This window comes from Cetorhinus maximus, chromosome 18, assembly GCF_964194155.1.
Source record: "Cetorhinus maximus chromosome 18, sCetMax3.hap1.1, whole genome shotgun sequence".
NCBI lineage: Eukaryota > Metazoa > Chordata > Chondrichthyes > Lamniformes > Cetorhinidae > Cetorhinus > Cetorhinus maximus.
Genome location: NC_135896.1, coordinates 42,529,329 through 42,553,642, shown reverse-complemented (window position 1 = coordinate 42,553,642; position 24,314 = coordinate 42,529,329). Strand labels below are relative to the sequence as shown.

The 24,314-nt window shown below is 43.2% G+C and overlaps 1 protein-coding gene across 2 annotated transcripts in view; it reads right to left on the bottom strand.

Moving 5' to 3' along the window:
* The window catches only part of pld4 (phospholipase D family member 4), a 66,853-nt gene that overhangs the window by 2,137 nt on the left and 40,402 nt on the right, over positions 1-24,314 (bottom strand). For both annotated transcript variants that reach the window (XM_078562517.1, XM_078562518.1), the window contains exons 4-10: positions 23,400-23,583; positions 17,828-17,951; positions 14,974-15,101; positions 11,391-11,591; positions 5,564-5,703; positions 5,296-5,458; positions 4,791-4,887 (exon numbers count right to left, since the gene is read on the bottom strand). In XM_078562517.1, coding sequence (XP_078418643.1) covers positions 4,791-4,887; positions 5,296-5,458; positions 5,564-5,703; positions 11,391-11,591; positions 14,974-15,101; positions 17,828-17,951; positions 23,400-23,583 — 1,037 coding nt within the window. The remainder of the gene's footprint in view (positions 1-4,790; positions 4,888-5,295; positions 5,459-5,563; positions 5,704-11,390; positions 11,592-14,973; positions 15,102-17,827; positions 17,952-23,399; positions 23,584-24,314) is intronic.

Genomic DNA, 24,314 nt, shown 5'->3' with positions numbered 1-24,314 from the left:
TTTGTAAGGAAGATTGGGGGTTGAATCTCCTTTACAAGCCAAACAATCCTTTGTGTTTGCTACCCTATAATTCCAGATGAAATAGTTGGCTGAAGTTTCCATAATTCATTCAAGGGATCCAAGTTTAAACCTCCACCTTGATTGGCAATTAGCTCATCTATGCCTGTGATTCATTGACTGTTGATAACTCGAAAGAGTTTCAATAGTTTTCAATCAAATAGTCAGATGAAATGCATTGTGGTCTTAGAGTGAATATGAGGGGAGGGGCAGGCATGTATTGGTGATAAGGATTAGATATGTTTCAACAGTTTAAAAGATATGAACAATGAGGTTCAGGGGTGAGACACATCAGACAAATTTGACCAATAAGGTTGTAATTCTCTATTAACATCAACAGTTGTATTCTTGGGGCGAGTATTAAAGGGTGGCGGGGTTTCCCATCCCGTCAGCTGAAGAGTCAGCGGGGAAGTCATCTCCAACAATCATAGCTGCCCCGCTGCCACTTAATGCTCCAAGCAGCACCAATTGGCGGGAGGTGGCATTCCTGTCCCTCATTCAGAATGAGGTCCCACCTCAGAAATCTGCCAACCAATACTGTCTCTACTCCCAACACCACCGGGCATGGTGGCCACTGCTGGGACTACAGGCAGTCCCACGAATCTATGCCCTGGAGCCAGGATGGATCCAAGTGCTATGGAGTGTCACAGCAGAGATGTAATGGAAGGTCCTGGGGGTGTGAAAGAGGGGGGTGGGGGTCTTGATGGACCAGCCTGAGTGGTAGAGAGCACCCAGTGGGTGGAGATCTGAGGGCAAAGTCCAATGTGGAAAAGAGGCCAGTGAGTGAGTCGCCCGCTCCCCCGCCCCCCCCAGCCCCTTCTCACCCAAGGCCCAAGCAGTGTGACCAACCTCCCCCAGATCTCTGGCCTCCTCCCGCCAGCCTCAACTGGGACGAGGCCTTGCCCGCCTCCCGTAAAGTAGAGGACAGGTCAGAAGCAGGTGGAAAGGCAACCCGGGAGATTTCACAGGCCCTCCCCCACAACCCCGGTGGCAAGCCTGCCGGTGGGGCCAGTAAAGTGATGGGGCTCGGGTTCAGAGAAGCAGCTAAAACACGCATACAAATAGGCACACAGAAAACAGATCAAAGATCGTTGACCAGAAACTCTCGGCCAGCTTTTCGTCTGCAAGGCAGAAAAGTTGAGTCAGGAAGTTTCCTCTATTGATAGGCCCATCTCCTTTAAAAGGCCACCCTCCTTACTTTGGTGCCAGCGAGGCGGGGAAGGGTTGGAGTTGGGCCCGCTGGTTCTGGAGGCATTTGCCATGTGGCACGAAAGCAGGCGAGTGCTGAGGTAGGCTAGTTAAAAGGCCTATATATTGAACATATTGAATTACTTACGAACATATTGAACGTTTTAAGTAAGACTTTTTTTTTAAATGACATACAAGCAAAAACTGGATGAGAATATACAGTAACCACTTTCTGGAAAATTCCTATGTGACTTATAATTGGCTGACCAGTCCAGAGACACCCTGGAATGTCGCACATAAAAAGATGTCAAGGCCTGCTTCAGATAGAGACACTTGAAATGCAAAAGACTGAACTTAAATCTCCTTTGGTTGTGGAGACAACAGAGACTGATTGCCACACCCCAGCAGAAACCATCTCCTGTTGAGTTATGTCTCAGAATGTGGACATGATCTGAGTTGAAAGAAAGTAGATTCTGGGCGAAATACATGTTTTTTTCCCTTCCAGGAATACACAAGAAAATGGGTTAAAAAGCCAGATGCAAACCTGATCTGTGTGTTCTAGTTCTGGTGTGCTAGTGTGTGCTGTGGGGGTCACAGCAGAAGAACTGCAATTAGGTGACTTTGCAGCTTGTATGTAGAAATCTCTCTCTCCTCTCTCTCTGACAGGAGGCAAGTTAGCAAAGCCACAGTCAAAGAGGAAACAAGACAATTCCTTCAGCTGACCTGCAGGACCAAGTGTCTCCAAACCAACTGCTCAACTGCCAAAGTCAGCTCAGAATCACCCAATTTAACGGCCACAACGTTTCACCATCTACTCCTCACAGACAAACCAAAGACTGATTTGTATACTTTTTTAAACTTTTATTTTTGAATTTAACATCTCATTTCTGATCTGTGTGTATGTGTGTTGCATTTTTATTATTTTTTATTGGGTTTAAGTAACTAATAAACTTAGTTTTTCTTTGACTTAAGGAAGCCTGGTTAAATTGGCTCCTTCTAAAACATAAATATGTTTGGACTGAGAAAAGGTACCCACGAGGGAAGGGATTCTATTTAAATTAACCTTGTTGCAACCAACCAAGGAAGTTGAATAAAGAAGGGGAGCCAGTTCATTCCTCCTCACCCAGGAGCATAACAAAATTGGGGTCCCATTCGGGAAGTTAACAATTTGGGGTATCTCATCCGGGATCATAACAAATTGGGGGACTTCACCTGGGGACTAGTTGTAATAGGCCCAGTTGTATCAAAAACTGTTAGGCCCTCTTGCCCTAACCTCCTCACCCCCAGCCACTCCCCATGCCTCCCTGCATCCTCCATGTCCACAACATAGATGTACCCTCGAACTAACGAAACATATAATAACGTCTTGAAATGCACCTAAAAACACCCATTCAAAAATCTGCTTTGAAAAAAAAACCTGCTGCTTTTATGAAAGTGTCAAACAGAACAATTACAGTATCAATTACAGAAGCTTTACCTCACTTTACACCTCTTAATCTTGTCTAAATAAACATACAGACATTGAAAGAAACATTTCATAGAAAGAATAATGTATTATAATCTCATAAAGGTGTCAATCCATCAAAGCAAACACTCAACTTCGGGCTATGAAAACAGACCCCATGCTAAACCAATCCATTGGAGCTCAGCCAAGCATTCATAATAAGCCCATCTGGAGAAACAAATGTCTGGCCATCTGTTTCTGTTGATATAGTTCACAGAGTTAACTTGTAACTAGTGGTAAAATGCAACCACTATTAGAGCCAGGGGAACTTAAAACAGCGGAGGAGAGGACATTGGTGGGGAAAGGGCAAATGTTGACAGTAGATGATCAAGGATAGAGGTGTACAGTAAGGAGTTGCCTAGGGAGCTGCTAACTCAGGAACAATCTTGTAATCCATGCACAATAAATTGGACAATTCTAATCGGGCTAATTATTTCCTCATCAGCTTTCTCCCAACCATCAATATAGTGATGGATGGAGTCATCGAGATGATGCCATCACCTGACACTTACTCACCATTAACCTGATCACTGACACTCAGTTCAGATTCAGATTCTGTCAGAATGACTCCACTCCAGAGCTCATGACAACATTAAACAGAACATGGACACTACAGCTGAATATTAGAGGAAAAGTAAAATAGTTGTCTCAGCAACAAGGCAGTGTTTGACTAAGTATGGTCATCAAAGTCTCAGGACATCATGGCAGCCACTCCTTGTGAATATGTCCTGAGCCCACAATTTTCAGATGCTACATGACTGATACTACTTCCATCAGAAAGGCAGGGGTGACCAAGTCAGTTTGCTGCTGCTTCCAGTTTTCCATTCCATTCACAACTGCTCCAGCAATGAAAAATCCCATGCCAACCTACAGCAGAACCTAGACAACATCCAGGCTTGGGCTGACAAGTAGCAGCTAACCTTCACACTGTTAAGTATTGATCATCTGGAATAAGAAAAAGTCTCAGCCATTTTTCCTTGACATTCAACGGCACCAATGTCACTGACTCACCTGCCCTCAGCATCCTCGGGTCAACACTGAGCAGAAGCTGAACTAGTCCAGCCCCCTCATCTCAACACCATGGCTACAAGAACAGGGCAGAGGCTTGGTACTCAGCAATGAGTGATTCACCTCTTGATCCCTTAAAGCCTACCTATCATCTACGAAGCTCAAGTCCAGAGTGTGATGGAATATTTATCACTTTTCTGGATGGGTGAAACAATAACACTCAAAATGTGCAATGCCAGTTCACTTGACTGGAGACCTTTTCATCCTGTGCAACATTCACGCTGTCCGTCACTAGCTGGCACACTGTGGCTGCAGAATTTTCAATCTGCGGGATGCACTGCAGCAACTCATCAGGACTACTACAAGAGCATTTTCCCCTGCTGCAACCTTTCCAACTAAGAGGGGCAAGTTGTGAGAACTGTTGTGGGAACACTATCAGGTCCATGTCACACACCATCCTGATTGGACATACATCACTATTTATCTACTGTTGCTGGCCAATATCCTAGAATGCATTACCTAACACCTTTGTAGGAGCAGAATCATCACAAGCACCATAATGATTCAAGAAGAAGTCCCACTACCATTTTCTCTGGGCAATTGGGAATGGGCAATAAAGACTATGTTGTCAGTATCATTCATGTCCCACAAACACATTTTAAAAAATCCAAAGAATTACTTTCAAAGTTCAGTCACATTTGCAACATAGGCAAACATTCTAGAATAATTTCAAAGCAATTGCAATTAGAATAGGACATTTAGAAATGTGTATTTACCTGGAAATTTCATCAATGCTTTTAGTCACTAAGTTATTTTGAGATGCAGATATTGAGGATGATTACCCAGTTTTTAATCACCCAAGAGCCGGCTCAATCAAAGCTTATTACATGAATGCCTAAATCCACCATTATCCTTTAAACATTTTTTAAATTCTTGAAACATTCTAGAATACTTGATGGCACAATTTTCCCATGTTTCTCATTTATTAATGGTTTCGGACATAGAAACATTGCATGGAAGATAAAGCTCTTACCTATATAGGCAACGTTTTCTGTTACAAAGTATTTGGTGTGACACACCCTTGCATAAGGAATATTACGAAACTTTCCCACAGGAACGATGAACAGTTTCTGCAGAAAGGTCACATTTGTGAGGTATTGTTAAGGTGTTAACTTACTATTCATCAACAATGTGTACTTTATGCATAAAATAAACAAAATGAATCAAATCTTAGCACAACTAAAAAACAGTTCAAAAATAATGTATCTGTTAGAATTTTTGGAAGTCCTAAGAATTGTAATGAACCAGATTTTTGAATAAATTGAAAGTAATTATAATTTCTCATAACAATTCTCTAAACATTTTACTCGCATCAGTATTAATATGAAGTTACTTCAGGGTATGAATTAATAGTTTAAAAGACTGGTATTTATCCTCACAGATAAATTGACCTTTAAACAACATTTAAAAATTAGCTGAGAGTGAATAAACTTTTCATTAATTATTAACACATGTTAGTAAAATAAAGCATTATTCACCACGTCAAAATGGACTTTCTTGATATTTCCTAGAGCTTGCAGTGACCGAAGGTAAGCCAGCATGGATTTATCGGTATGTTTCCAGTAACCAATCAACATTTGAATGTGAACATGACGTTCAATAGCTGCTTTTCTCAGTGAGTCATCAATATGTGGCCAATATCTAGATTGCAAAGTGAGATTTAGCATCACATACAAGTATAAATTTCTAATGAAACAAGTATTATTATTGTGTATCCCTGGTGCACTGGTAAACTGCTTTACTTACATTACATGTTGTAGAAAACGTGATGTTGGAAAATATTCCATGACAGAAACATAGAGAAACTCCTTTGCAGCATTGATGCCACTGAGAATAGCATCAAGGTCACTAGTTCGACCCTTTGGGCACATCCTGGGAGGTGAGCTCTAGGCGAAATGACAGTTTCAATTGGTGCTTGAGCATTTTTCGATCCATTTACAATACAGTGACTGATTTTTAAAATGGCTTAACATCATGGTCTCTGTATACTGTAAAGGTACATGGTTATAAAGTATCTATATAAATTACACTCTCTATATCATCCGTGATCCTATTTTAAGTGTGGTGTCTTCAAGGAACTGATCAACTGAGACATTAAACAGTGTCACGTCACTCAACCCTGCAGGGTTACATCTGTCCGTAGCAATGCTCCTCAAGCTTGCTCCCAAACTTATGGGAAAAGAACAGGGAGGAGAGGTGAAGGAGGAAAGGAGCAGGGTGAGGTGAGAAAAGGAGAAAGGGAATTAAGAGTTGCAAAGGGAGTAAGGAGAGGGGAGAGTGAGTGAAAGAGTGAAAGAGGGAAGAGGGAGGAAAGATGGGAGAAAAGGAGGGGGTGGGACGAAAGGGAGGCAAAATGGAAAGGTAGAAACGGAAAGGTTGATAGGGAGGGGACAGGAGTCATGGTGGGTGAGTGGGAGGGGAACAGGAAAAGGGGAGGTGAGGGTACAGTTGGAGAAGTGGGATGGTAAGAAGGATAGGGGAACAAAGAGATAAAGCAAAGACACAACCTCAGCAATATGGAAGGCTGGAGCCATTGGCTGTTAAGAGTTGGAAGCAGTGTATTTCATCCACATGAGTATGTAGCTGAAAGATTGGGAAAGTTCAGATGGGGGAGAGTTGAGAGTAGCATCACCTTTTCAGGAGGTTTCTCAAGTAACATGGAGTCACATAGGGTGGAATCGTCCCAGATTTGCACAAAGAGTGGTAGCGGGCAGGAAAAAGGATTACCTGCCGGCCGCAATGGCGGGTTTTAGCGCCATGTCATCCCATTCCTGGTGCGTCCCACCACATTAATAATGCATTCCCGGGAAACAGGCCAGAACGCTGGAGGGGTGGCCTCTGATTCGCCCGCCTTCAGGCCTTCAGTAATCCGGGTGCCATATTTAAAGGGCGCCCCGCACAGAACTAGCACTCTCTGAGGCATTGGACACTGCTGCGAAGTCATGGCTGCCAAAGGGAAGAAACATGCCACCCCCAAATTTAGCGGCACAGTGGAGGCCCAGTGTGAAGTCCTCTACCCCCCCACTCTGGATGAAGACCAGCAAGCAAGGTCCCCAACCCAGCATGGGAGGCAGTGGCAGTGGTGGTCAGCGCCAACACCCTGGAAAAGTGGACACCACCCATTGCCAAAAGAGGATGAATGATCACTTCTGTTCTGCCAGGATAAGTCACTCTTCTCACACTCTCAACTCACACACTCACAAACCTATCACACTCCACAGGGATCTCACTCACTGGCAGTTCAAGGAACATCACCATTCACTCTCTCACACACACCTTCATCTGCCCTGTGGATCGGGCCCTCTTCCCACCCATGGCACCACTCAGTGACCACACATGTGAGGCATTCTTATCATGTGGCCTGGTAGGTGTCCTGCTTGCACCTGCTCCATCTGTATTCATGCAGGACAAGCTGGCACACAAAAAAAGGGAGAGGTCACAGGCTGGTGGAGGAATGCCCGACATCAAGGTCCTCACAGACTTTGAAAATAGAGTCATCCAGCTGGCCTGTGACCATCTGGAGCGGCCCTGTGCTGACAGTGAGGCCAGTGGTGCTCGACCAAGTGAGGATCCAGCAATGCAACATCCATCAGGCAACCATACTGTGAGTCAGTTCCCCTGTTCCGCACTAATTACCTCTCCTTGCTTTTGCAGGCACATCTGGGAAGCAGTCGAGAGGGTCCATGGCCCAGGTCCTCGACTCAAGTCCCAAGACACCTCGGAGGAAGAATCTGATGACACCCTAACTGAAGACCCGTCACAATGCTCACTCACACCTTCCACCAGCGCAGAGACACACACCTCAGCTGCAAAGGCAAGTTCAGGAACATCAGGAAGGGATGTCCGCTGCACCCCTCAGATTGCAAGGCATGATGGAGGAATCTGTTCACCTTCAGTCTGAGGTGATAGCTCCAGAGAGCCAACACACTGAGGTCAACACTGGTAGGATGGCAGCCACCATGGAGACCTCGGTCCAGGATAGCAATCCTGCACTGCTGCATGGGCTGAACTCCATCACTGACGCCATAGTTAGCCTCCAACAGTGTCAACACGAGAGGGTTTTTAAAAATTCATTTATGGGATGTGGTCATCGCTGGCGAGGCCAGCATTTACTGCCCATTTCTAACTGGCCTTGAGGAGGTGATGGTGAGCTGTCTTCTTGAACCGCTGCAGTCCCTGTGGTGTACAATGCTGTTAGGGAGGGAGTTCCAGGATTTTGGCCCAGTGACAGTGAAGGAATGGTGATATATTTCCAAGTCAGGATGGTGAGTGGCTTGGGCGGTGGTCTCACTGTAGCTACCCCTTCCCCTCAAGGAGTCAGCCAGGTTTCCTTGGGCACCGACGGGGAGGAGGGTCGTCAAGTGCACACCCCAGGGCCATCCACCCAGGTGACTCCAGGGGTGTCCAGCCCATCCGAATCCCCTCTTCCTGTGACCCCAGCAGCTCCAGCTCCATAAGCTAAAGAGCGTGCCACTGCCACACAGCAGGATCCCGAAAGCAGGCAAGGGCCCTCCATGTCTCAGCCCTCCAAAGGACGCCAGCCAAGGACATCACAGACTGCCTCCACCTCCACTGTGGATGTCAAGGGAGCACCAAGACATGGTGGCAGAGTTAGGAAAGTTAAGAAGATGTAAATGCACAGCCTGGGCATGGGTGTTAATCACTTGTACTTAATGTTCACTATTGTAAATAAATTCCCAAGAATGTCTCCTTGCCTTTGGCTCCTTGTTATGATGAGCAGTGTTTGTGTCACTCAGGTGTGAAACCTTGGTCCCTGCAGGTGTAACATTCAGACCAAAGCGATAGACCGGCTTCACACTCCCTGGACACGTTACTGATGCCTGTACGTCGGCGGTGCTGGTCATTGCTGCCATATTGTAGTGGGCAGGCGTCACAGAGTTCCATCATTCTCTCTGTGTGCTCTCAGCACCTTTAAGGTGGGGCTGGCCCCCATCTCTTTAGCATCTGTGACTGGTGATGCTGTGCTCCTGAAGGGGACAGGTGCTGATGGCAGACAAAGGATCAGGTGTGTTTAAAGTTTTACGGCTGCGTCTCTATGAGATGACCCTGATCACAGAGCCCAAGCGAGCTGCTCTCAGCCAGACAGGAGTCAGACATTCTCAGAGGCTACGTGAAGATCTATACAGTGTCCTTACTGCATGTCGTCATCATCCTCCTGAAATCTAGTGACCATTAGGGCCTCCACTGCGTCTCCATGACATGAGCCTGAGCACTGAGGATATGTGCGCTGCCATCAGCCACACAGGAGTCAACTGTTCACGGATGAGGATGTCAAGACTGTCCTCACTGCATCTCGTCATCATCCTCCACAAACCTTGCGGCTATGAGGGTGTCCTGAGTGCACCTGCCTCGTCTGGCCAGTGCGATGGCCTCATCACCGGCATTTATTTTATTTTAGGAAGAATGCAAATGCATTAGAAACAGTTCAGAGAAGGTTTACCAGACTAATACCTGGAACGGGTGGGGTGTCGTATGAGGAAAGGTTGGACAGGCTAGGCTTGTATCCACTGGAGTTTAGAAGAGTAAGAGGCGACTTGATTGAAAGATATAAGGGTTCAGCAACCCTTGAATAATTGAGGATGCTACTTGAAGAAGGAGAAGAACATGTCATGTTACTTCTCTATTTTCAGGAAAAAGATGCTCATAACACTGGAGACTAGAAGCAGCAGAAGATTCCTTCAGCTCAAATCCCTTACGCGCATGAACATGTAATGTTGCACCCGTAACCATAGACAATTTGAAGTCCAGCAGGCTGGCAAATATCAACGCTAGTGTCATTCACTTTTTACTTATTCTCTTTGCCGCTCTCAATCACTCATGTGCATACTTTGCAACAAATGCCATACAAACAGCATTAGTTACGTTAGCTTTCCTTCAGAGGGTGTGTCTCAGCCATCACAGTAAAATGCCATTCTTCTTCTTCCAAAAGTGCCTAACCGCCCCACCAGAGGAAGTGGTGCAGGCCTGCGTAACAGCACTGAAGCCATCATTAAAGTACACATCCTGTAACAAACTTGCACAGGTACATCCACCACAGGATTTACATTGGTAATATGAGCTTTGCTCACCAGGCGGTGAGCATAGATAAACAGAAGGTACTGAAGGCAGTGAAGAAGCAGCAGGGGGCCATTCCTAGCTGCAGTGCAGACTTCAAAAGGTCTGTCTATAAAAGAAATATGCAAGCATATCCTGCAGTCATTATAAAGCTTGTACAGTCAACACCTGCTGTTTGCACGCCTCCTCCATTGTGAATTCGTTTACCCACACAAAAGCGTTCGCACACCCAATTACAGTTCACGATCCCAAATCTTTGCTCATCCACGATTTAACATTGAAACATTCTCACCTAAACATATGTTCATCCTGAAGTAAATAAAAGACTGAATTTAGAGACCATAAAAATCAATGTTTCTATGTTGTCTTTCCAATGTAGAACGTGCACAGTGCGCATATGCCGTCTCTAACTGCACATGGTTTGCTGTGATTTACAGGCTATAGCACTGTAACTCCCAATCAGTATTTTGCAGTACAGGTTCAGTGCAGCACTTTACTAAAAATGGCTGAGTCAGAGCCAAGCAGAAAATGTCCCAGGAAAGTGATGACACTTGCACAAAAAGTCCCAATCTTTTTAGATAGACTGAAAAATGGTCCAAGTGCCATCATGTTGGCCGGGGAATACTCTCTCACTGAATCCACAATTGGGCACATTAGGCAGTCTGAAGAGAAATTAAGGGCCAGTGTTAATGTTTCTGATAGTCGTACTGCCAAGTTAACTCTTGTGAGCAGGAGAAATCCACACTTAGAGGAAATGAAGAAGTTACTCGACGTGTGAATAGAGCACCAGCATCAAAGGAGGAGGACTCCAGTTAATGGTCCAATCATTTGAAACAAAGCACTTGAATTGTGCCAGCACATAAAGAGTAGTAAAGAGGGTAATGCTGGTGTCACAGTTGATGATGGAGATGGTGCAGAAGGTGCCTCTCCTTTGCCTTCCAAAGGATTTGCAGCTAGTTTGACCACTTTAAAAAGCACTTTGGGCTGCAGAATGTGAAATTGTTGGGGGAGGCTGCGTCAGCTGACCATGCAGCTGCAGGAGAGTTTCCCAAGGTGCTGCAGGAATACATTGAAGAGAGAGGCTGCCAGGCAGAGCAGGTGGTCAATGCAGACAAAACTGGCTTGTTCTGGAAGAAGATGCCAAATAGGAACTACATTTCGAAAAAAGAAAAGACAGCTCCTGGTCTTAAAGCAGCAAAGGACAGGCTGACACATCTACCAAGTGCCAATGTGGCTGGCTTTAAATGTAAAGCAATGTTGGTTTATAGGTCAGAAAACCCTCGAACATGTCAAATTTTGGGATGGCTGGAGCCTATCTAATTCACTCCTGTTATAAAGAATGTTCACGATTTCATCCTTTGTGAAATTTCGCAGGAACGTAACCCCTGTGAATGGCAGCACCTTACCGTATATCAACGCCAACATTTTGATGAATGTTGCAGGTTGTGTTGTCTGACAAGTGTATTTCCCCAAAAACATAACATTTGTATCTACTCACTGAAAAGTACATTTTTGCAGCCGTTCCATTCAGTTTAACTTCAAAAGGTGTTTCTTTATTAAAATTTGTTGAATAAAAAGATGGCCATGGTGAGGGAATGGTGGCATTGGGCAGTCCAAGGTCCCAGTAAGCTTCAAAGATTTTGGAGAAATCATTGGCAAGGCAACTGCAGTTGTAAACTACAGCGCCCAACTCTTTCACCTGTAAGAAATTACATTAAATGATCTGTGACCATGTTTGATAATGTAATCAGAGTCAAATCACCCACATAATTGTAGATTTACTAATGTAGCTTTAACATTACCAGACCACTTTTGAATCTGCTTCAAATCAATCCTTGTGGTTGATTTTTTCAGCATGATGCTTGTGATTTGAACAAAACCTTTTATATCTGCCTGATTCAAATCAACTAATGCATGATTAGGTTTAAACAATTTGAGGTTGTTCTTAAACTTTTAACTATCATGTTGAATTACTGCTCCCATAGCTGATGTAAGTTTGTATCTAGGAACTAACAATACCAATGTATACCAAAAATTTCTATTTCATACCATCTGCTACAAATTAAGGTGACTAAATAAATCATTCAGAAACTGAACTGGACTAGCCAGCTAAATACTAGAAGAGCAGGTCAGAGGCTAGGAATCCTGCAAAGAGTAACACACCTCCTGGCTCCCCAAAGCCTGTCCACCATCTACAAGGCACAAGTCAGGAGTAATGGAATATTCCCCACTTGTCTGGATGAGTGCAGTTCCCACAACACTCAAGAAGCTTGACATCGTCCAGGACAAAGCAGCTCACTTAATTGGCACCACATCCACAAACATTCACTCCCTCCATCACCGACGCACAGTAGCAACAGTGTGTACGATCTACAAGATGCACTGCAGGAATTCACCAAGGCTCCTTAGACAGCACCTTCCAAACACACGACCACTACAATCTAGAAGGGCAAGAGCAACAGATAGATGGGAACACCACCACCTGGAAGTTACCCTCCAAGTCATTCACCATCCTGGCTTGGCAATATATTGCCGTTCCTTCACTGTCGCTGGGTCAAAATCCTGGAACTCTCTTCCTAACAGCACTGTGGGTGTACCTACACCACACGGACTGCAGCGATTCAAGAAGGCAACTCACCACCACTTTCTCAAGGGCAACTAGGGATGGGCAATAAATGCTGGCCCAGCCAATGACACCCACATCCCATGAACGAATTTTTAAAAAAGATTGCTGCTGTAAGTAATACAAATTTCTAGGTTTTAGTGGTGTTGTGAGCATTACATTTCTTATTTCTGTCTCTTTAAAATTGGAGCCACTTGAGTAACTGAATAATTTAGCTTAAATTGCTGGCATTTTGGCAACATCATTCAATTAGCCCATTCAACTCAGCAGCCCTTTCTATATTTATTTTTAAGTCTTGAGTCGGGTGAGAGGTTGAGGGTGTTAGGCGTAGTCATTTTCAAGAACATAGGCACAGTTTGGATACTCATGGGTTTGATTTTCAGTCTGGGGTTGGGAACTCGACACCTGGATCATTTCTGGGTCCTGACTCTGTGCCATGTCTGCATCACTAAGGCGATGCTATCTTCAAATGCAGTTTACCTAATTGAGCCGGCGGTGAGACTGGCACCCAATTAGAAGCACCGAGCTGTGGGAACTGACTCCCGAGTACAATCCTGAAAGGCAATCACGATTGGGCTTGCCACTGCCTTGCAAAATAGGGGAAGCAGGTGTTCAGAAGGCCAGCAGCCTTGTGGTGCAGAAAAGTGGCCAAACAGCCAACGAAAAGATATTGTACCCTCTCTGACAAAATAATCCTTTTTGTCAAAATTTTTTTTCATTAACATGACTCAATGGTTCCATGCATTGCAACCGACAACTGAGAACTTCCATGCACCAGACTGTTCAGGTTCTCCAATTTGTGATTTCAAAATCACCTTCTTGCCCTCCCCAAGTCATTAACAGGCTCCTCAAGGAGCTTAACAAGAGAGTTAATTGAAGGCGAGTGGGTTCCCAACTCCCCGCCCCTGACACCTGCCCTTGCTTTGAAATTAGCAATGCATCCCAGATGCATTGGAACACTGACCCGCCATCCAGGAGCCCTATTTTCATATATGACAATCTTATTTTCTTCATAATATTGCATCCTCCATATAACATTTGAGCCTAACTGAATAGTACTGAGGAGGGAGGCTCTTTACATTCATAGCAAATACCTACAATCAGAATACATCTGCAAAATTTCTGATAAATTAAAATAGTAATGCTCGATACAAGTACACCAATTTCCATGGGAATAACCCTGAGATGTTGTCCTGAGTGACAATTATTTTGCGAAGCCGTGCTTTATATCAAAAACAACTTTGTATTTGCTGGCTGAAAACCACTGATTAAGTTTTAAAAAAGACTGAGGCAACATTCTAGTGACTTGAAACCGCAGTTTCAAAGATGGCAAAACATATACTTCACTGTAAATGACAAATTCCAAAGCCATTAAATGGAGCAAACCTATCAAAAATAATCACCTGAGAAGAATGTGAATGAACCACATCTCCTGAGCCATTTGCAGGACATCCAGACTCAATGGGTGGGGAACAGGCATTAGACATAATCACTTCAGACAAATGAGCCTGGCTGAGAGGGGAATTCACCCAGCCATTAGCTAATCAAGTTGAAACCATGCATTTTGAATTCACTAGCCATGATTATATTTGGGTCACTGGTCAGTTGATGAGAGAAGATCACGTGACAAGCCAGCCAACTTTCTTCTGTGTTTTAAGAGACTGTGTTCTCCAGATCAGGCAGAAGCATAAAAGATGCTGAAGTGGCAACTATCTCGCTCTACCCATCCAATTTTCAAGTTTGAGCCCTGCCTGTTGTTTGGTTATCCACGTGCAGCAGGCAGAGATTGTTTAAAGGAATCAACCCAGCAGCTGCTGTCTCTGGTAGAAAAGTTAGAGCAACTGCCTCGATGCTGAATCTGGGGGGACAACTGAGCTCAACCTGGATCCACCCATGTCATCAGTCTCCAAGAACTGTATAACTTTAATCTTTATTGGGCTTTAAAATATCACTTAATCCTCCCACTTTGTAATCTATTTTGTGTGTGTGAACTTGAGTGCATATGTATATGAAAGTTGGAGCCTTTTTATTATTTTCGTTTAGACTGGGCTAAGTATGATAAATTTTTCTTTTTTCGAAAAAAACCTCAAGAAAACCTGTGTCTTTTTGCAGTCACAGCACATAAACAGTTACACATTCACTGAACTGCCATGCATATCCTTTAAGAAGAATAGTTGCTGTCAAACGAGGAGTGAGGGAAGCCATTATACCTCTCCAAACCTGATCATAACAATTAGTAGAAGTTGTGACAAAAGTGGAATAGTCTTTGATGTTATCTAAAGATAAGAATTGGATAAGATTCCTGCTATCTTTACAATAGGATTGGAGATTGAGGATATGAAGTTGGAATAGTAATTTCCTGTTACAGAAATATTGACGCATTATCAATTGAGGATTTAGGATGATGTTGGAGACTCAATAATTAATAGGAGCGCTTTACTACAGAATTAACAATTACCTGAGTTAATGCTCTCCAATCCATGTTAGCACTGCCAATATACATATGTTTCTTATCGACAATCCAGAGTTTTGTGTGAAGCACACCATTCATTAATTTTTGAAAATTCACTTTCCTTATATGGATTCCTGTAATTTAAAATAGTGTGTTCAATATATGGAGCATCGGTGGCAAATTCTACATTATTTTATCACCAAATAAAGCCAACTAAATACAACGGCTGCAAGATTTTGGAAAGAAGAATCTTTATAAATCTGTCTGTGCATTAATTTTCTGCTTTGCTAGTTAATTATCTTTAATTAATTATTGAACCAATTTTTACTTTTGCCTTTTCTAGTTGAACATTTTCCACTTCTTTAAAAATTCACCATATCAGGAAAATCTTTCTCCCCAAATTCACACTTCTCCCTAAATGAATTTGGCTATAATTGTTCTGCCACATAATACTGCAGCAAAACATAAGATTTCTTTCAGATGCATTAATCATAAACCTCCCCTATTCAAGGTCATAAAACATTTAAAGCTGTCCCTTCTATAACAACTGTGATGAGGGGAACACCCGATGTCTCCAGCAATAGAATATCAGAGAAACCACTTGCACAAACATGCAGTTCCATTTATGCTCATTCATGTAAAAATGTTTTGGCCTCCACGAGCCTTGGACTGAACTTAAAAGAAAGAATGAACATGCAATTGTATCGTGCCTTTCACAGCCAATGAAGTACTGTTGAAGTGCAGTCACTCATGTAATGTAGGTATCGAGGCAGTCAATTTCCATGCAGTAAGGTTCCACAAAGCAATAATGTACCAGATCATTTGTTCTTATGTATTGGTTGAATAAATATTGGCCAGAACACTGGGAAGAACTTCCCTCTCTTCTTCAAAATAGTGCCATGGGATCTTTATGGCCATCTAAGGGGGTAATTGGAGCTTTGATATAATGGGCAGAATCTTCTGGTGGGCATGTGGGGGCTGGCCCAACACGTCGATGCGTAAAATGACACGCAATGACTTCGGGCATGGGTCCCGGTGTCATCGCGATATTTCGTTCGGCGGGCACACGCTGGAGTCGGCTGCACACCCGCCGAAATGTTAAGGACCTATTAAGGCCATTAAGAATGTAATTAAAGTATTTAGGAACGCTGCCCATCCAACCTTAAGGCCGAGGGTGGGATGAAGTTTCCTGAAGCTTTTACAAAACAAATAAATAAATTTTCTCACCTTTACAAACATGTCCCAACTCATGTGACACTGTCACGTGAGGGGACATGTTTAAATAAATTTTTACATCATTTATTAACCTGTTTTATTACCTATTCATCTCCCTGAGGCAGCTCCATGCTGCGCGAAGAGAGCAGGCCCCAACTCTCTCTCCTGCCCCTTCCTGCACAGGTAGCGCTGAGCGCTACCAGCCGTGCATGACAATGGGTGGGCCTTAATTGGCCCGCCCGTGTAAAATGGTGGCACGGAGCCAATCGCGGGTGGAGATTGGCTCCACGCCTGCCCCCGCCAGGTCCCACCCAGCCCACTCGTCATAGAAAAAATCCTGGCCAATGTCACCTCCAACACTGCAGTGCTCTTCAGGACTGCACTGGAGTGTCAACCTAGATTGTGTGCTGAAGTCTCTGGGGTGGGACTGGACACACCTCCCTTTGACTCTGCTGCTGTTCTGCACACAATTCCACCTGTACTCCACTCCCAGGAACACTCCACTTTCTTGGGTCCATTTGCATGTCATCCCTGGATTTAACTTGCTTTTTATTTTATTTTTTTTCTTTCTTTAAAATCAACTTGTCACCCTAATCTCCACTAAACAGACAACATAACTTCAGCGCAGCACCAACCCTCAATCTATGTCATACTGCTGGTCTCCAGGTTCCACCCAAACCCACATCCACAGGTACCCTAGGACATAAAGAGCTTGAACATATCCTTACAAACAATACAGCAAAAGATTAACTGTAAGCAATCACAAGACATATAAGCAAGACATTCACCAGCAAGTATTTAAGCAATAAATGCTACTTTTTAATGAATTGGCTAATATCAATTGCATAATGTCGATAGATTAGGCCAGAAAAATATACAGAAAGACAGATGCTGAAGGTCATATGAGCCTGGAAAAGAAATAAAGGGAGGCAGTAAAGAATAAAAAGTGCAGAACTGAAAGGTAAAAACTGAGAAACAGGAAAAGGTATATAGGTAGAAATGATGTTTTAAGTATGCTTGCTGGGAAAAGACCAGGTTAAGTGAAAGCATTCTTTATATAATTGTGATAACATGAAATTTTTCAGCAATTCTTAAGTTGTATTATTAGTTTATCTGATAGCAGTATTGCACTGCAGAAAAATCATGGTCCTTTTTTCTGCAGATCATAAAGAATAATCAAAATGAAAAAGTAACTAAAATTGTGCTTTCATTTTTCACACAAAGAACAAAAGTATATCAAAAATGCACTGTTGACAACAAAGCTTTGTAAAATGAATTGGTTAACTCCCACACATCACCCGCACGTAAAAGAAAGAAAAAGTACAAATGTTAGAAACCTAAAATAAACAGAAATTTCTGGAAATACACGTCAGGTCAGGCAGCCTCTAAAGTAAACAGGCAGGTTAATATATTAAGTGCAAGAGCTTTTCTCAGAATGTGTTCTGAGGAAGGTGATTGTACCTGAAACCTTAATTCCTCTTCTCCCTTTACAGAGGCTGGCTGACCTACAGTGTGTTTCTAGTGATTTCTGGTTTGATGTCAGGCTCCAGCACTTATCAGTACTGTTTGTTATATTTCCTAATGCCTGTAACAAGCTTTTAATCCAGTGAAAATTAGGTAGGTTGCCAAGCATTATAGTTCTCACCTTTCTCTTTCAGAATTTTGAGGTCAGTGGAAAGTTGATGTGGAAAAGAAAGTGTACTTGATGCAATGCGCACACTAACATTCTTTAATGGCAATTTCCCCAACTCTTGAAGCAGGATTTCACCCTGTGGTAGTACAACATAAATAGAAGATATTATAAGCAAAAAAATAATAATTCAGCCCATTCCTTCCATCAGTAAATATATTGGAAATACAGGACAAACACACGTGGCAGGGAGCAGCTTAGCATAAATGCAAAATTAAAAGTATGAAGGCAAGTGGAAGTGAGCTACTGGAATTCACCACAGGTTAATGCAACCCCTAAAACAAGTCTTTGGTAATTCTTTAGTAATATTGTCTCCTGGGGACTGGTTAGCTCAGCTAGATGACCAAAACATAGTACTTGATAACACTGATGGCGTGGGTTCAATCCCTGTACTGGCTGGGATAGTTCTTGGAGCCTGCCTCTTCTCCTTGCCCGATAGTGACATCCATGATCAGCAAACCTTGGATAACAGGGGTGCTACATGAAGAGAGATAGAATATTCTTCCATGTCTTTCACATTTTAACATTGCAAATGTTTAGTCCCAACACTCATGGGAATAAAAAAAAATGCAATGTTTTAATTTTGTTAACTAATAATAGTGTCATAGAATATGGAGCTAATGCTACCTAGTGGTGGAAGCACCACATTGCCATGCAGTGGAATTTTTAGTCTGTCAATATAAACACATGCTGAGTTTATATAGAAGGGAACAAATTTATACTGAGCTTATTGCCAGAGTAGATAGAAATTCTATCTATCCAAAAAAACCCTTCAGTTCGTCATATAGCGCAGAAGGAGGTCATTCAGCTTGTTCATGTCTACGCTAGCTATTTGAAAGAGATGTCTAATTTAGTCCCACACTCCACTATTTTCCCCAATCACCTTGCATATTAGTGCTGTTCAAATACATGTTCATTTGCTTTTATAAAGTTCCAATGGAATCCACTTCCAGCATCTTTTCAGGCAGTGTATTCCAGAATAGCAACCCGCTCTGTGGAGAAATTTCTCCTCATTTCTCCTCTAGCTATTTTGTCAATTAGATTAAATGTTTGATCTTTGCTTGCTTCTTCTTAAAATTTTGAATTCCTTAATTAGAATTCCCCTTAACCTTCCTACTCGAAGGAGAACAATCTCTGCAACTCCAATCTCTCCGTATAACTGAATTCCCTCCTCCCTGATATCATCCTGGTAAACCTCCTTTACACAGGCCTTGACAAACTTCCTAAAATGCGGTGCCTAGATTTGTAAACACTCCTCCAGCTGAGAAGCAACCAGAGAATTGTAAAGGTTTCCTTTTTTGTTTATTCAGTGTGCCTATTTACAATTCCATGTATTTATTTAACCACCTTACCGACTTGCCCTGCCACCTTTAAAGATTTGTGAATATGCACCTCCCCCAACCCCTTCCTCTGCTCTTCCCTCCAGCTAGCACCATTTAGATTATACTGCATCCTCATGTTGTTTCTCCCAAAGTGTGAAGCATCACCTCACACTTAGCTGTATTAAATGGCATCTTCCATGCGTCTGCGCATCTTATCAGTCTGTCCATGTCCTCCCGAAGTCTGCTGGTTTCCTGGTCACTAGTTACAACGTTGCCAAGTTCTATAACATTCTCAAACTCAAAATTGTACTCCCTAAACCCAAGTCCAGATCATTTATACATAACAAGAAAAGCAATGGTCCAAATACCGACCCCCGTGGGGCCCTGCTGCACATTTCTTTATGGTTAGAAAAACATCCATTCATCACAACTCTCTGTCTCCCAGTCCTTAGCCAATTTCATACCTGTCCCTTTAATATCATGTGCTTCTAGTTTCTGAATAAGTCTGTGGTGAGGTATTTTATCAAATGCCTTTTGAAAATCCATATACACATACACTGCACTATTTTCAGCCCTAACCTTCTCAGTTTTCTTTATTCATTCATGGGATGTGGGTATCACTGACTTAGCCAGCATTTATTGCCCATCCCTAATTGCCCTTGAGAAGGTGGTGGTGAGCTGCCTTCTTGAACCGCTGCAGTAGGCACACCCACAGCGCTGCTGGGGAGGGAGTTCCAGCATTTCGACCCAGTGACACTGAAGGAACAGTGATATATTTCCAAGTGAGTGGCTTGGAGGGAAACTTCCAGGTGATAGTGTTCCCACGTATCTGCTGCGCTTGTCCTTCTAGATGGTAATGGTCGTGTGTTTGGAAGGCGCTGTCTAAGGAACCTTGGTGAGTTCCTGCAGTGCATCTTGTAGATGGGACACACTGCTTCCACTGTGCATCGGTGGTGGAGGGAGTGAATGTTTGTGGAAGGGGTGCCAATCAAGTGGCTGCTTTGTCCTGGATGGTGCCAAGCTTCTTGAGTGTTGTCGGAGCTTCACTCAGCCAGGTAACTGGAGGGTATTCCATCACACTCCTGACTTTGTGCCTTGTAGATGGTGGACAGGCTTCGGGGAGTCAGGAGATGAGTTGCTCACCACAGGATTCCTAGCCCCAGACCTGCTCTTGTAGCCACAGCATTTATATGGCTATTCCAGTTCAGTTTCTGTCAGTGCTAACCTCCAGGATGTTGATAATGGGGGATTCAGTGATGGTAATGCCATTGAATGTCAAGGGGCAATGGCTAGATTCTCTCTTGTTGCTGATGGTCATTGCCTGGCACTTGTGTGGCACCAATGTTACTTGCCACTTGCCGGCCTAAGCCTGAATATTGTCCAGATCTTTCTGCATTTGGACATTGACTGCTTCAGTACCTGAGGAGTCATGAAAAGCGCTGAACATTGTACAATCATCCAAGAACATCCTGTCATGAACATATGAATGTCTATAATGTTATTGGAAATCATTTTTTAAAATAGAGTTTAGAGCTGTGTCTTTGTGTGTCTATATGTGTGTGCCTTAATTGGATTAAAGCCAGCTGGTCTAGAGGCTTTGATGTATAGAAAGAAGTAGGTTTGAAATGGTAATTAGATAAACATGGGGAAGTTTAGCAACATAGGTGTCAAGGGGGCAATTTGCATTTTTAAATAAACCATTCAAAAGAATGGGTGAAATCTTGCACCTAGTTAGAAGACGCCAAGCAACATGTTTATATTTTTTCAGCTTACTAATAAAATTGGTGGAATGAAAGGATGTTATAGTTAAAAGAGGTAAAATTAAAGGCCTAGTGATACAATGGAACATTTACATTCAAAGAGAAAGATGTGTATAAAGGAGAAAGGAGATTGTGGGTAAGGCAGAGGCATTTTTAAGATCCAACAAGTGTGACAAGCCTTGAACTGCTGAATGCAAGGACCCAGAGCTGAAAGAGACTCATTTTGAATGTGAATGTCCAGGTTGTGCTTTGCCAGGTGTCTGTTTAAATCTATGAGATTTACTGTTGCCTTACCGGGGATCTAGCTGAAAGTCAGATTAATTAGGGGAGTTTTGTAGTTATTATAGTAGTAATTTTGTAGACATATGTTTGTGCTTACAATTTTTCTTGTATTAATAAATGTTTAATTTAGTTTTAAAAATACCTCTTGAGACTCGGTGGTCTTATTATTACTGAATTCAAAGCCTGCATCTCGAAACATACAAATTGCAAAAATGGGTTATGACAATTGTTTCAAGTTTCCCTCTGGGATTTGAACAACTCAGCCTTTACCGTCAGCTGTGTCATTATAATCCCCAGTTCTGACCTTATGATGGAAGGAAGGTCATTGACGAAGCAGCTGAAGGTGTTTGAGCCGAGGACACTACCCTGCGGAACTCCTGCAGCGATGTCCTGGGGCCAACAACTACAGCCATCTTCCTTTGTACTAGGTATGACTTTAACCAGTGAAGAGTTTTCCCCCTGATTCCCATTGACTCCAGTTTTGCTAGGGCTCCTTGATGCTACACTCAGTTAAATGCTGCCTCGATGTCAAGGGCAGTCACTCTCACCTCACCTCTGGAGTTCAGCTCTTTTGTCCATGCTTGAACCAAGACTGTAATGAAGTCAGGAGCTGAGTGATCCTGGTGGAACCCAAACTGAGCGTCAGTGAGCAGGTTATTGCTAAGCAAATGCTGTTTGATAGCACTGTTCATGACCCCTTCCATCACTTTACTGATCATCAAGAGTAGACTGATGGGGCAGTAATTAGCCGGGTTGGATTTGTCCTGCTTTTTGTGGACAAGACAATGTGGGCAATTTTCCACATTGCTGGGTAGATGCCAGTGTTGTAGCTGTACTGCGACAACTTCCTAGGGGCGTGGCAAGTTCTGGAGCACAAATCTTCGGTACTATTGCTAAAATATTGTCAGGACCCATAGTCTTTGCAGTATCCAGCGTCTTCAGCCATTGCTTGATATCATGTGAAGTGAATCAAATTGACTGAAGACTGGCACCTGTGATGCTGGGGGCCTCCAGAGGAGGCTCAGATGGATCATCCACTCAGCACTTCTGATTGAAGACTGTTGTAAAAGCTTCAGCCTTACCTTCTGCACTGATATGTTGGGCTCCCTCATCATTGAGGATGAGGATATTTGTGGAGACTCCTCCTCCAGTGAGTTGTTTAATTGTCCACCGCCATTCACGACTGGGTGTGGCAGGATGCAGAGCTTAGATCTAATCTGTGGGTTATGGGATCACTTAGCTTTGTCTATTGCATGCTGCTTATGTTGTTTGACAAGAAAGTAGTCCTGAGATGTAGCTTCACTAGATTGACACCTCGTTTTTAGGTATGCCTGGTGCTCCTCCTGGTACGCCCTCCTGCACTCTTCATTGAACCAGAGTTGATACCCTGGCATGGTTGTAATGGCAGAATGGGGAATATGCCGGGCCATGAGGTTACAGACTGTGGTTGAGTAAAATTCTGCTGCTGCTGGTGGTCCACAGCGCCTCATGGATGCCCAGTTTTGAGCTGCTAGATCTGTTCAAACTCTATCCCATTTAGCACAGTGGTAGTGCCAGACAACATGATGGAGGGTATCCTCAATGTGGAGACAGGACTTGGTCTCCACAAGGACTGTGCTGTGGTCACTCCTGTCATGCTGTCATGGACAGATGCATCTGTGGCAGACAGATTGGTATTTCATCAAAGAACTTAACAAGTTAGTCAGACACAATTTGTCTTTAACAAATCCACTCTGGCTATCCCTGAGTAACCTAAGCTTCTTCAAGTGGGAATCATCCTTGACAATGGTCTCTAGTTTTCCCACAATTGACATTAGACTGAATGGCCTGTAGTTACTGAGTTTATCCCTTGCCTCAGTTTTGAACAGGAGTACAATATTTAAAGTCCTCGGGTTCTCTGACACTACTCCAATATTCAAGGAGGATTGAAACATTGTGGCCAGAGTATGTTATCTCCACCCTTGGTTCCTTTAGCAACTTAAGAGCACATTTCATCTGGACCAGGTGGCTTGTTAACTTTGAGTGACGTCAACATATATAGTATCTCCTCTCTATCTTTCTATTTTGATCCTAATACAAGTTTACATTTTCATTCAGCGTGAAAGCACATTAGAGAGGACAGAATACAGCCAGGTGCTAAATAAACAGAACAGTTTTACTTACAGGCTTGGAGGTGGGATCAGTCACATTTATATCACGCCCAGTAAGAGTCCAATAAAAGGAGGCAATGTCCAGACTGCTGTTTGCTATATTGATTAGGTTTAACCAAGAGTTGTATGTCGATTCATATTTTGTAGCATTTTCATCATAGACCAAACCATCTGGGACACTCTCTGCGACAACAAAACTGAAAGAACAGTGTGGTTCTCTGTTAGACGCCCTATGTCATGGAGTAGTATTACCTAGAAAGCACATTTACCTGGATCTCCTCTGACCCAACATTGGACTAGAAATGCCAGTAGCCATTAACATGGCCTGGGAGCAACTCCAGCTCCTGCCCACCCCTGAATTTGCAGAATGGGAACTGCGCTAGTGGCCTCTGAGGTCTGCAATGCAGTGTCAGTTCTTTAAGAGTGGAGCCCTCTGGCTGTTTTTGGGCTGTTGATGGAGAATAGTTAGAAAGCCTCAATTGTACTTCAACATTCTGAGGGAAGGATAAGCCTGAAAATTAAAGATAACTGTCATCTGCTCTTCTTTGCCCTGCATAATGTCTGGTCTGAGGAACTCCAGAGACAGCTAGGCCACAGTGTCATTGTTTTAAAGGCCACCCCTGCACATATGAATACATGAGGATGGAAAAAGGTCCATGTCCTAATATAGTGCATTGGCGAATTCCTTTAGAAGAAAGCTTTTTAGCTGTTTATAGGTGGACAACGGTATATATTGAGAAACATCAACCCATGGAAATGTATGTATATTCAAAGACACACATAGCACATATCATAGAGTCATAGAGCTATACAGCACAGAAACATGCTCTTCGGCCCATCGTGTCTATGCCGGCCATCAAGCACCTCGTCTTAAATACAAAATAATACTCTAATTATGCTGTTTATTCTGAATATCTTTTCTGTTGAT